Source organism: Nilaparvata lugens, chromosome X, assembly GCF_014356525.2.
Source record: "Nilaparvata lugens isolate BPH chromosome X, ASM1435652v1, whole genome shotgun sequence".
Classification (NCBI taxonomy): Eukaryota; Metazoa; Arthropoda; class Insecta; order Hemiptera; family Delphacidae; genus Nilaparvata; species Nilaparvata lugens.
In genome coordinates, this window is record NC_052518.1 from 105,511,902 (window position 1) to 105,525,221 (window position 13,320).

The 13,320-nt window shown below is 35.1% G+C and overlaps 1 protein-coding gene across 5 annotated transcripts in view; it reads right to left on the bottom strand.

Annotated features, from left to right (window-relative positions):
* LOC111049418 (U3 small nucleolar RNA-associated protein 6 homolog) overlaps positions 1-13,320 on the bottom strand; it is a 47,951-nt gene that overhangs the window by 17,257 nt on the left and 17,374 nt on the right. The window contains exons 5-7 of one of the 5 annotated variants that reach the window (XM_039442964.1): positions 12,188-12,252; positions 10,653-10,721; positions 7,802-7,958 (exon numbers count right to left, since the gene is read on the bottom strand). The exons of 2 other annotated variants lie outside the window; for them this stretch is intronic. In XM_039442964.1, the coding sequence (XP_039298898.1) occupies positions 7,896-7,958; positions 10,653-10,721; positions 12,188-12,252 (197 nt within the window). In that variant the 3' untranslated portion in view covers positions 7,802-7,895. Of the gene's footprint in view, positions 1-7,801; positions 7,959-10,652; positions 10,722-12,187; positions 12,253-13,320 lie in introns of those variants that run through there. 2 more of the 5 variants (XM_039442965.1, XM_039442962.1) reach the window with 2 other exon arrangements.

A 13,320-nucleotide genomic window follows, 5' to 3' on the forward strand; every position in this document is an offset into this window, starting at 1 on the left:
TATTATTCACTTCCAAAATTTATGTAGCTGTCTCTTTACACATTTTTCAATTATTTTAGCCAAATTCGAAAGTAAACTTATAGGTCTATAGTTGGTAATTTTCCTTTTGTCTTGTGATTTGAATATTGGTTTTACTACAGTTGTTTTAAAAGAATCTGGAAAAATACCTTGTTCAAAACTTACATTAATAATGTGTTTGAGTGGAGAGGCAACAATACTTTTAACAGATTTTAAAACAGATACAGTAATGCCATCATGACCAGGCCCAGATGCACCTCTAAGACTCTCGATCGCCTCCACAACCTCAGTCTCTGATACATATTGAAAAGTAAAATGATCTTGCGGATTGTGGGGATTGTCTGGTTGCAAATCGTCACCAGGCTCACTAGGAATATTTTGTACCATTTTCTCTCCTATAGAGATGAAAAAATCGTTAAAAGCATTAGCACATATATTGGGATTATCCCTAGCACTATAGACATTACCATCAATTTCAATTTCTTCCAAACACTCCTTCCTTATTTTACAACCAGCTACCTCCCTAACTACATTCCAAGTCCGTTTTACATCATTTCCAGCCTCCTCAATTTTTCTGCTATAATACAATCGTTTAGCTTCTCTAATAAGGACTGTCAATCTATTTCGATAACTTCTAAAATAATTTCTCAGATTTAAATTGAATGGTTCCTTTTTACATTTGTTAAATAGAGCTTGCTTTCTTCTAATAGAAAATACTAAACCTTGAGTAATCCATGGCTTGATTTTTTTAAACCTCGAACTAGATTTGGCTACATTTATAGTGGATTTTTCAATATAGCTTTGTAGAGTTGCTACAAAGTTATCTGTTGAAACATTAACATCCCTACTAGAAAATACAGACTGCCAGCCCTCAGACTGGATAAGAGACAAAAGCCTATCATAATCGAGCCTGGTGGCAACAAGTGGCAACTGAGCAGCATTGTTAGTCAAGACTATTTCACAACGAACCCTAAGAGAAGTAACATAGTGATCAGTAATACAAGTCTTCAATACCATGGGTTCAATGTGCTTATTAGTAACCTATTACATTAACTATTCTATGTACCTGGTCAATTCTGGAGTGGTTTTCTCTGAAACCAAACTGATGATTAGGAATCAATAATTGTTTACTCTCTACTATTGGCTTGAGCCTACTCAATAATAACCTATCAAACAGCTTTGATAACACAGGTAATAATGGAATCGGCCTGTATGCAGTTACTTCATGTGGTTCTTTACCTGGCTTGAGCAGTATTATAACTTCAGCTACTTTCCAGATACGGTACCTAAGTCGAAATGAAGCATTTAGTAGGTTTGTTAACTTGATGAGTGCTTTCCTTGGCAGGTGCTTTAGGACTAAGCCAGTTATCTAGTCAAATCCTGGAGTTTTCTTTGCATTGATGAACTTAATTTCCTTTTCAACTTCTTCCACTGAGACACATAGAATTTCTTGATTCTCTTGCATAACATTTTCATCAGTTTCTAAATCTTGATCCTGTGGTCCATTATTTGGCCGGAAAACTTCAACAAGATGATCTGCGAACGTCTGTGCTTTTTCTTCATTGTTTCTGGCCCATTCACTGTTTTGCTTTCTGATAGGTGGAGCTTGTTCAATAGGGTTTTTATTTTCCTAGATGCCTTCCGGAGCGATTAATTTTTCCTCCTGTTAAGCTGCGCAAGTAACCGTTGATCGATTCATTTGTAATAGATTGTATCTCTCTTTTCAGTTCTTGAGTTAGATTATTCAGCAATCTCTTATCTTGGGGAGAACGTGATTGCTGCCACTTTCTTCTAGCTCTTCTTTTCTCCGCAATCATTTCTCTTATTTCTCTTGGGTAGTTATTGCCAGTTGTTCTTCTTCTACTTGCTTGTGGAGTATTACACCATGCTGCCTGTTTTATATAGGTAACAAATTTTTCCGACTCGTTATCAATCTGATCTGCATTCATTAGTGGTGAGTTAAGATGAATTCTTTCCTCCAGCATTTGTTGAAAGTCATCCCAATCTGTATGCTCATTAACTAATGTGGTTCAAGGGCTTTGTTTCTGTAGAATAGTGTTACTCAACTTTAGGATAATAGGGGAGTGGTCTGAGTTAAGATCAAAGCTTTCCTAAATTTGTAAATAATTCACTGAAATATTCTTTATAAGAAAAAGTCTATACGATCAGGGATCTTTCTTGTGTCCGTTGGCCAGTAGGTTGGTTTGCCTGTGAAAGAGAAGTAAAGAGCTTCAATAAGACTCTCTTATTGCATCATAGAGAGCTTTTCCTTTAGGGGTTGTTAATCATGATCCCCAATGTATATGCTTTGAATTGAAATCACCACAAAGGATGACTGACCACCACAAGGTTATGGACACTGAGGTGGTTGCAGGGAGAGGTCAGGAACAAAGGTCTTGTGGATGACCCTAATGACATTGTCCCTGGCACCCAGCTGAGACGTAGAGAGTGGTGTGGCCTTAACCGGTTCAGGACGCAGGTGGGAAGGTGTGCTGAGCTGATGACAGCATGGGGATACACCTCTGATCCTCTGTGCCAATGTGGACAAATTCAATCAATGAATCACCTGAGATCTGAGTGTCCACAACACTCCTATCATGGAGGGCTGACACAAGTTCATGATGCTGCAGAAGAGGCAAGTCAGTGGCTCCACAACTTACTAGATTCTATTAGTATTTAAGATATTAAGTGTAAAATTATGTTTTTTCTAACTTTGGCCTATGAATGCATATGCATATATATGTATACGACCAAGGATAAATTTCGTTCCCAACATATTGAGCATTGATAAATATTCTTCTTATCTAGGTGAACAGTAGACAGCTGCAACTACGATTCTATAATTTACAGATTTACTTGTACAGATACGTCTGTTAATTGTATTCTCTCAGTTTCTATTTCAACTTCTTCATTATGTTATAAGTTGTCCCTATTATAATTGCACTTCCCCATCTTGCAACATTGTTAGAGTTTAGGGCGTGGTAGGTCCTTTGAATTTTATGTAACACTGCTTAGTAAAATGTGTCTCTGAGATAAGACATATATCTACGTTACCTATGTTTAGAATTGCTTCCAACTCCTGTTGTGGTTGTAAGAGTGTCGAGTAAGTAAGAGTCCCTTTGCATTCCACTCCATTATATTCAGTGAATGAATCATCTTGATTTCTGTTGTCTAGTATTCTCTAATTTTTCGAAGCGAGATTGAAGGGATGAAATTAATTCCTGTTGGTTATCAAGTTTACTTAAGATGAGCTGTAGGATTTGTTGGGTGCCTTCCACTCCTTCATCTTTCTTTATCTGTTGTCCATTTTCTTTGGAGACGATCTCGGCGAAGGTCGCTCTCTTCATACTTGGTTTTTGAGCTTGAGAGTTAATCGAATTTTGAGCTTGAGAATTTATTACATTATTTCTCGGTAAATTCTTAGTGGTTATCCTACTCGAGTTTCTGATCTTCTGTAACTCAATTGCCACAGTACATCCACGGTAGCTCGCTGGGTGTCCTTCTCCACGATGAATGTACTTTGGCAGAGCTTCCCTGGGCTTTGGGCAATCTTTCGTTTCATGCTTGCCCGCACACTTCACAAATCTGGCTTCCATATTGCAGTAGGATTGCATGTGATTGTAGGACTGGCAACGCTTGCATTGTGGTATTAGATTAGTTTTTTTCAAAGCTTGGACTTGTACTTTGCAACCCAGGATATTATCGAGTTCAAATACTTTCTTGATATTCTCCTCTGAACTAAATGAAACAATAAACATGTCTAATGGCTCTTTGGTTTTCCACTTAAATATATGAAGTGATGAAGGAGAGGTGTTATCAATAAAGATGATAAGAGAGTATGCAGTCTTATATGAATGATGAATGATAAGATGAGGGTGATAATGATAACTACCAGCAAATAACTTTGAAAAAAGGGGTAAGTAAGAATAAAATTCTTATTTCAGCTATTCAATGAGTTTGATGTGATGGATCCAAGACAGCTTTACTCCAAGGAGATACTATGCAGATTACACAAGAACCCAACATTTCAAACCAGAAACCACAACCACAACACCACATACACGAATCTTCTCATCACCAGTGTTGCAAGGAAGGCACTATACCAGAGACATTTCAATCATTTAGCACCAAAATTATATAATCCACTTCCTGCAAACTCTAAACAGATTAATCATCCTAGAAAGTTCAAAACAATAGTGCACAATTGGTTGATAAGCAAAGGAAGACAGAACATGGAAAACATTATTTCAAACAACAACTAACCACCTAATGACTTACTAAACACTAATTAATAATACGCACAAAAAAACTAACATAACCTACTCTAGAACATGGTACGCCGTAGTGGAGTTGGTCAATTTCCACACAGAAAAAACTAAACAAGTAGAGGACACATTATAAGAATTTTTTGTAACTAACTATTGTATGTAATTGTAATTTATCTAATATTTTGTGTAATTGATGTTGTAGTTTTAGTTTTTTTGGGAAATAAATATTTATTTATTTAAAATGAGTTTAAATGTGCAAATGACAGAAAACTAAAGTCAAATGAGTGATATTTTTATGATAGAAATATTTGCGAAAATTATGGCTGTTGATTAAAAATTCAGTTATTCTGATTCTCTCTCAGAAGCACCGTTTATTGTGCGCTTGAAACTTAATGGGCCATCCGAAAACACGTTTACCCCACAGCCAAGTCCGTTCAACAATATTGGCATGTGGTTAAGGGGGGGTAAAATATGCACTAACTGTCCTACACCTCTGTACTGCGAATAGGAAATGCCATCTCCGCCTGAGAGTGGGCACAGCCAAGGAGGTAAGAAGAATCAACCTCATTCATTAGTATCTTACGGAAAAGAATCAAAGATGATACCTCCCAACTTCGAACAATGATCTTAATCGATGTGTAGGAAAACCCCTCTCACAGGAATGCCCCCATGTTTTGAAGAAGAGGAATGTTAGAGATTTATTCTGCATTCTCTCAAGTTTTATTGCATAGGTGATCTGATAAGGACTCCAGACCGGCGCTGCATACTCAAGCCGGCTTCGAATCAAAGACTTGGACAAGAACAAAATGGGCTCCCACCTCTCCAAGCTTGAACATGTTCTGAAAACAAAGCCCATCATCTGATTGCAGTTTGATAACAGGTGTTCAATGTGCTTATCAAAATCCATATGAGCATCCATAACCACTCCCAGATCCCTATACTCTTGCGAATGGTCCAACAGAATATTACCAATATTTTAGTCATAATGGAAAGGTTCCTTCTGTCTGGTAAACGACACCACCTTACACTTTGCCACATTCAGCGCACGAGAGTTTTGAACGAAAACAGATCAGCAAAAGCATTAGCAATATCAGCACCGTTGTATATGTTATCATTATGTTTGATGAATTCTTCGTTTAGATGAGAGAAACGCTTGTTGTTGACATATTTGCAGAACTCGCTTAGGTCACAACCAACCCTCTCTTCAACAGATGTTACATAGCTCGAGTAGGCTGTTGCTTTGACTCGGGATCGCACAAGCTTGAACTGCTGTTCGTGGTACGTGGAGTAGTCAACCTATTTTCAACGTTTAAATCACTGACTATGTCCCGAGAGAACCAAGGAGGGTATTTTGGGTGCTTGTCCCTGACCACTGACCACAACAACATTACCATACAAACACATATTATATACAATTCCTCTACAGCAATTTCCACCTCTAGTAGTTCTACGAACAGTAGACCTCGCTCATGAGTAGCCTACAACTTTCAAACTAATTAGAAGGGCCATTAAGAAAGTACAGTATATTGTGAAGATTTATCCATGTCATCTATTATTTTCTCCATCGACAGTGTCTCTCAATGAGGTGCCTTTATATCGTCCCAATATTTTCAATATTACAACTTTTCTAATAATTAATTATAAGAAATCAGTCAACTGACAGAAAAATTGAATATGCAGTAGGCAATTTAGACTATGTATCGTCTCACAGGAGACGGAAAATGATTCTAAATAAGATGGGTTTATTGGTGACAATGACAGGAGGTTGCTAATGATGTATTTCATGAAAAGTGGATTCAATGTTATGGCTTGTTATGCCTATGCAGAATGTTAATGCTCACAAGTCGGTTTCCGATCTCATACTAGAAGGAAAACAAAAGCTAACTAAGCTGTGATGCCTCCGGCCGGCTCCGTAGGTCTAGAAAATATTCATCTACGAAACAGGGAAAATTCGTGTTGAAAAGGGAAGAAATGGTGCGATCAAGTGAGAAGTTTTCTCCAATTAATGAATACAGTATGATCTGGAGCGGCTCAGACGTTCTCAAGGTTCACCGCTGACAACTCTTGTCCTCTATCGACAGCATTCATACCATTCATTCAATACAGCACATATTAGAGCGGCACAATTTCTATTCTAAAAAATGAGAGCCAATTTTTTTACTCATATTTATTGTGGGCATGATTACTCTTTAACTTATTGTAAATCCAATATATTTCATTTTGAGAAGAATAAGAATTGCTGTATCTTCAAAGATAACGGCGCTAGATACGAAAAAGTAAATTTCTGGATGGAGGTTGGTCTGCGGTTTTTTAAATTACAAAAAAACCGGAGGTCTTATCAAAAGTCGTTACACATACGTTTGTATACCAAATTTCATCCAAATCGGACAATAACTGCGACTGTAGCTGCGGTACAAACAAACAAACAGACAAAAGCCGATCGAGTCGAAACTAAGACCTCTGCTTCGCTTCGGTTAATTTTTTATTTATTTATTACTCATCATTACATAACATCATGTCCGGGAATATTCCCGTTTGATACGTAAATTGTCAGATATAATAATATATAGGTACATAAGAATATACAATAACATATATGATAGAATCATAAAATAAAATCAATAACATTTCAAGTCACAGTTATAGAACTATTCATAATAATAGAATAAATTTCACCTCAAAATCTATCAACAATAAACTCTGCCACTGAGTAGTAAACTCTCTCAGTTAACATTGACTTGATAGTTTTTTTGAACAGCGGCAATGAATCAATTTTACGGATGGCCTCGGGTAACTTATTATACAATTTTATTCCTGAATAAGAAGGGTTTCTTTCATAAGAGGCATGTCTGTGAATAGGGTATAATATCAAGCTCTGATTACGCGTAGAATAGTTATGTCTGTCTGTGCAAAAATTAAATTTATGGATATTACTCTTTATGAATATTATCAAATGAAATATGTAGATGGCAGGCAGAGTGAGGATCTTCGATTCCCGAAAAATAGATTTGCATGTATCTCTAGCTCTTAAACCAAAAACCACCCTAATGATCTTTTTTTGAATTAAAAATATTTTATAGCTGTCAGTCGAGTTTCCCCTCAGCTATTTATCAGCTCTATCAACTGGCATGAGTCTCCTTTCTGGGAAACTAATGGGGGGTCCACCCCATCCTTGAGAAATGGACTTTGTAGCCTCATTCTCGTGCATGAGGTAGGTAGGTAGAGCAGTTCATAAAAAGAACACATAGTCCAGATATTTCATCTGTAGAACGTCTTTTTTGACGACTTTTAGAAAAAATCATTGAATCACACAATTTACGCAAAGGAAAAAGTACTCTGAAAACAATTATTATATATACACATAATTATACAGAAGTCTGATCGTAGTTTCAAATACGCCGCCAATTGTCATTCTGTTATTCCTCTAAATTATTCTCGTTTAAGAATGGGGCTTACAGTTCAATGAGCAAGGAAAGTTGTCTGAGTGTACGACACCAGATTTTTTCATTACTTACGATACGATTTTGTTGCGTATATCGACGGTGAACACATAGGGCTTGCAGATTTTCATCAGTGCAATCATGATTTGAAATGTGTTAATGTTGCTCATTATTGCATCGTAGATATCATCCAAGGACTGTATATCTTCTGCATCGGGCGCATCGCTATTACCTGAAATCAATTCAAAACAGGCTCTTAATTTCCAATTCTACAATTCAAACCATATTGAATGAAGAAGACTAAGAAGTTGTCAAAAACCACAGATTTATTGATACTTAGAAAGACCGGTTTCGGTTATTACACCATTGTCAATCTCTGATGAACTGTTTATCTATGTATAAGACAATTTCTTAGTATTTTTCATTCAATATGAATAATTACCACAATATCAATTTCTCATCTACACAAAAAAATCAAATCAAAATCTATAGTGATAATAATAATAATAATAATAATAATATTTTATTCTCAACAAAAGTATAACAAAAACAATGTAATACAGTTGAAAAACGTCACAGATAAATAACATAATAACATAAAATATCAATCTTAAAATAAAACTCTAATAACATTTAACAATTCATTAAATTTGCAACATTTAGATTATAATTTTTCTCACTCTAACAAGAATTCGTCAACCTCATAGAAAGCCTTCTCACTGAGAAAATAATATAGTTTTGTTTTGAATTGTTTTTCTTCAACAATACTTCTCAAATCAGCCGGAAGTTCGCAAAAAACTTTTGTCCCCTATAAGTAGGTGTTTTCTCAAATACACTCAGCCTATGTCTCTCAACTGAAATGTTATTCCTTCCTCTAGTGTTATAGCCATGAATATCTGAGTTAACTTGGAATGAATTCAACCTATCCTTCACATGTAATATTGATTTGAAAATGTACAATGATGGAACAGTTAAAATACTTAGGCTACTGAAAGACTCCCGACATGTCTGTGTAAATTTGAGCCCCTCCAGGTATCTTATTGCGGACTTTTGCAAAACAAAAATTCTTTGTTTTGCTTCGAGGTACTCCCCCATAATTCAATGCCATGTTATAATGGAAATATAGGATAACAGAGATGCCGATTCTCAATATTTGACTCCATTTTGCCACAGAATGTACTGTATCACAGCCATGTAACTTATATTGGATTGCTGTAACTCAAATATTACATTTGATCTAATATAAGTTGACTCAGAAATGAAAGCCAGATGTGTAGGCTTTGTAATCAGTGTGAAGAGACTGCTAAGCATATCATACTGGATTGCGAAAGTCTTGGAGCTAGAAGAAGGGCTCCAAGCAACAGGTGAGGAATGGGATGTTGGTACAGGGAAAAAACTCCTGGACCTTGTAAAGGATACGGGAGTTGGTTTGGCTAACTAACATATACTTTGGGACACACAATAAGCTTCGGTTGACGTGTGAGGTTCTTTGAGCCTTTGCATCTTTGAATCCGTCCCTTCAAAACATAAACATAATATAAGTTTTTATTTTCTTTGATAAAATAATCAATTTCATGTCAAATTAATTACATTCATCAATAGAATGTCCCTTTACATATTTATACCAGTATATAGGTATACCTGTATGCTAACCGAAACATGTTTCTGAGGATGGACGTAGTCTAGGATGGTTAAAGTTATCACAACTTTTAAAATATCAATTCAGGAATAATTCGTGTATCTCATATGATAAAATCTAAATATTATTTCCTTTATCCAAAAATACATTTTCGCCACACTGCACAGAAAGCAACTATTTTCCAGTCCCTACGTAGATCTGAAAGACATTGTTTGCAGACGACTCTCGTCTGGCGTCAGAACAGGTTTCCTTCCGGCCTAGGCCGGAAAGAGTGCCCTTTCCAGCCGCTAACATGGAACTAAGAAAGGTGATCAAAAAACAGCTGATCATTAGTATATTTCGCACCTAGGGCCGAAAATGGGACTTTTCCGGCTCGAAATCGGTTTTCAAGTCCGAGGCCGTAGGCCGAGGACTAGAAAAGATTGAGAGCAGGAAAAACATTTTTGCCCATGGTGAGAACGTTATTTTTCGCCACACAGAAAAATAAACAATATAAATATGAGAATAATTGTTTATTAGTCACTTCCGAAAGCAAAACAGGAAGGTCATAGCTCTAGCAAATATGAGGTAATCTGAATATCAGGAAATTGTCCAAGTATTTTTATTTTTTATTCTGATTTGTCTAAATAACCTAAAAGATTATGTTCAATTATGTAAGAGGTTGAGTTTATACTTTTTATTCTTCCAAATGACAATAAGATGATATTATTATAAATGTTTTGATTCTTGAATAATAAACACAAATGATGAAAAGTTTTTTGATCAGCTGTTTTAGCACACTTGAAATTTGGCCAATCTGAATGTCAGTGTCGTTGACTTCGGAAGTTTAGGTTAGAAGTTTCTATCCTACTATTGTCACCTGGTCATATGGGACATATATATGAATCATATATTTATCCTTAATATCTTTACCTTTTAATAAAATGCAGATAATTTGATTCAATAAGAACTGATGGTGATAAACTATTTGTATAATTTATTAAATACAGAGCCACTTGTATGCATAAGTTAAGTAACCCAGACTGCTAACCAAAGCTTTACTATCCTATCCCTACTATCACATACGTTTGTTGACTAAGATGCTTATACTCGAACTGCAAACCATGGCCCATGGGAGGGCTCGGATATTTCTTCCAAGTTTTCACAAATTTGCTTTTTTTGCTATTTTCGCCAATTTTGCTTTTGTATACACATAATATATTTTACTCATTCTTTAAAAAAATAAAAATCATTTGGTAAAACTAAGCAAAAACAATATAATAATCACGGATTAAACTTTTTATTCACCTCTTCTTTGATGCAACTCTTTTTGAATACTTCTGGCTCATCATCATTCTTAGTGTTCAAATTAACCGACTGTAAAAAGAAAATTCACTTGATTATCTTAAACATTTGAATTCAACAATAAGTTAACGATCATAAAATAATAATGTAGAGGTTATAAGAGAATCATGGCCCAAATAATAAGGAAAATTAAGATAATTAAAAAAATATAAGAGAATTAAGGTCTAATTATAAGGAAAATTCTTTCCTCAATCAACAGGATTGTAATTTAGTGATATCTCAGCATTTCAATGAAGGATCATTTCTTGATTGTCTTTGTTATTGACTATAATAAGGAGCAGCCGACTATCCAACGAAACAGACGGCACTTGTTTGAGTTATCCATTCATTTGTTACCATGTAAATAATAAACTATAATTTTTAAATTATAGTAGAATTGACTTTTGTGTTTTATAACTAATAACGTTATCCATAAACATTGTTTATCTCCAGTCTCCAGTGAACTATTTTATTTTTGTAGCCTATCTATAACTTAGGGTTCTCTTATAGTGGCGCCTCTTATAGTGACTCAAGCATGAGGGATGCGACACAGAAGCCCCCCCTTACAATAGCTATATTTTAGTCATTCATAACGTCCCAATGCTTATTTTTCAACAAAAAAATTAGATTTGCAGCAGGAGCCAACATGCCTCGACGCTACAAAAGTCCTTTAGCCAGCAGAAACGGAAATATTTTTTAATAAATGATTGGTTTTTTGAAGTAGATTTCATTTGTTATTAATGTCATTATTCCTATTGAAGGTTAACAGATGGTTTCACTTTGTCCAATTCTTAAAAATGAGCTTGAATCCATATATTTTTCGGAATGAGATAAAGTCACCCCAACCCGCGGTTGACATTGTCTCTTATTTTTAAAAAATATATCTTCATTAAAGTGAAAAATATCAACTTTTTATAATGAAGAATACTCTTTGAACATTGCAGTATGCAATAAAAAATATTACAAGAAATTTGTTCAACTTAATTATTAATTGCAAACTATTTAAAAAGTCAACTCCCCAAAATAGGTCACTCTTGTTTACCGTAATTTAAAGAGAAATTTAGCTTTAAAGTTAAGAGTTTTTAAAAGAAAGATTATTAGGCGCGTATTTGAGGGCTCAATGACAATGGAGTCGGTAGGAGACAGTCAAATGATGAAGTCAATTCAATTGTAAAAGGTGAGGATGTGGTATGTTTCAACAAGTCACAAAGACTGCTCTAAGAGGCTGGACTGGTCTTGTTGATAGAATGGCAGATCATCGAATGCCTAAATCAATTCTTTAAGGCCAGGATGGAGGGTAGATGGCGGTAGGGAAGCTACGCAACTAATGGAGAGATAAAACGGAGGATGATCTCCAGAGGATGGGAGTCCTCTTTTTGGATAATCCTCTATGTGCAACCAGCCTCTATGATTCAATAGGTCTATAGTTATTGCCATACGTTCTAAGTATCTTTTTTTGTGCTAGTAATATATATATTATTGGTGCTTGATTTACTCACAGTTTGCTGGTATTCCATGTCTTCCAGCCGTATGAGTCTCACAATCGGGATTCTAAGCATCATTTCTGGAATAGAAACAAGAACCATCCTAATATTTATAACATATCAGCCACAAACTCACAGCTCTTTTCCAAGTGTTTTCTAGTTTCCTTAAATGTAAATTTAAACTCTCTGGTTTGCTTCAACTGGAAATTAAATTTACTTACTAAATTCGATTAATCTATTAATTACATAGGCTATTGTAATTTCATACTTCTAAAATTAGCCTTTCAATAAACGTTTTCTTGATAAAGCTTTTTAAATGTGTAATGATATTAATCATATGATCTATAATCATATGCTTTAGTTGAATCGCTTCCTGCAAAAAGGGCTTCATTCAAGAAAACTTAGTTTTGAGAAAAACAAAAAAAACTGTCTCACTTGAAAACACACAGGAATAAAAAAAAACAATTTTTTTATTCTGTAGGAAAGAAATCACACAATTAAATGTTGTTGGAAGAATTTAATTTTTTTTTTTCATTTTGGGATAAAAAAATTTTTTCTTAGTTGACTGAAGCCCTTTTTGCATGAAGCACTAAAATGAAGCCCTTTATGCATGTAATTTTTTTTTTAATACTACTTCAACACTCTTTTTACACACTTAAGTGACTAAATATTGCAATTTTACTCTTCTTGACCACTGAAAAGCAGTACTATAAACAGAAAGGGATTTTTGACAAAAAAAAACAACAAAAAAATACAGTTAAGGCTGCTTACAGAGTTTTAATGTGAAAAACAGTGAAATTAAATTGTTAAAAAAAATATTTTATCTAAAATCCTCTCAATCATCTTGAACTCTTGAATCTAGTTGCTCCACTGTGGGCCAGTCCATGATTGTTTGATAAAACTCCATGTGTTCATGGGGAATGTACGGTAGAAGATCCCTGACATCATTGAGTTTGGCCCTCTTGATTGGAACTTTACCGTCTTGATAAGCTGCGGCTGGTGGCAAAGTTGACTTCAGGTTTGCATCCTTGCACATTTTGAAAGAGTGACTAACCATACTGTCGATTGTTTGGCCCTAGGTTTATATTTGGCTGGTTAGGGTTTTTAACTTTATTCTGTGCATATTTAGGCATCAAGTTGTATGTGTG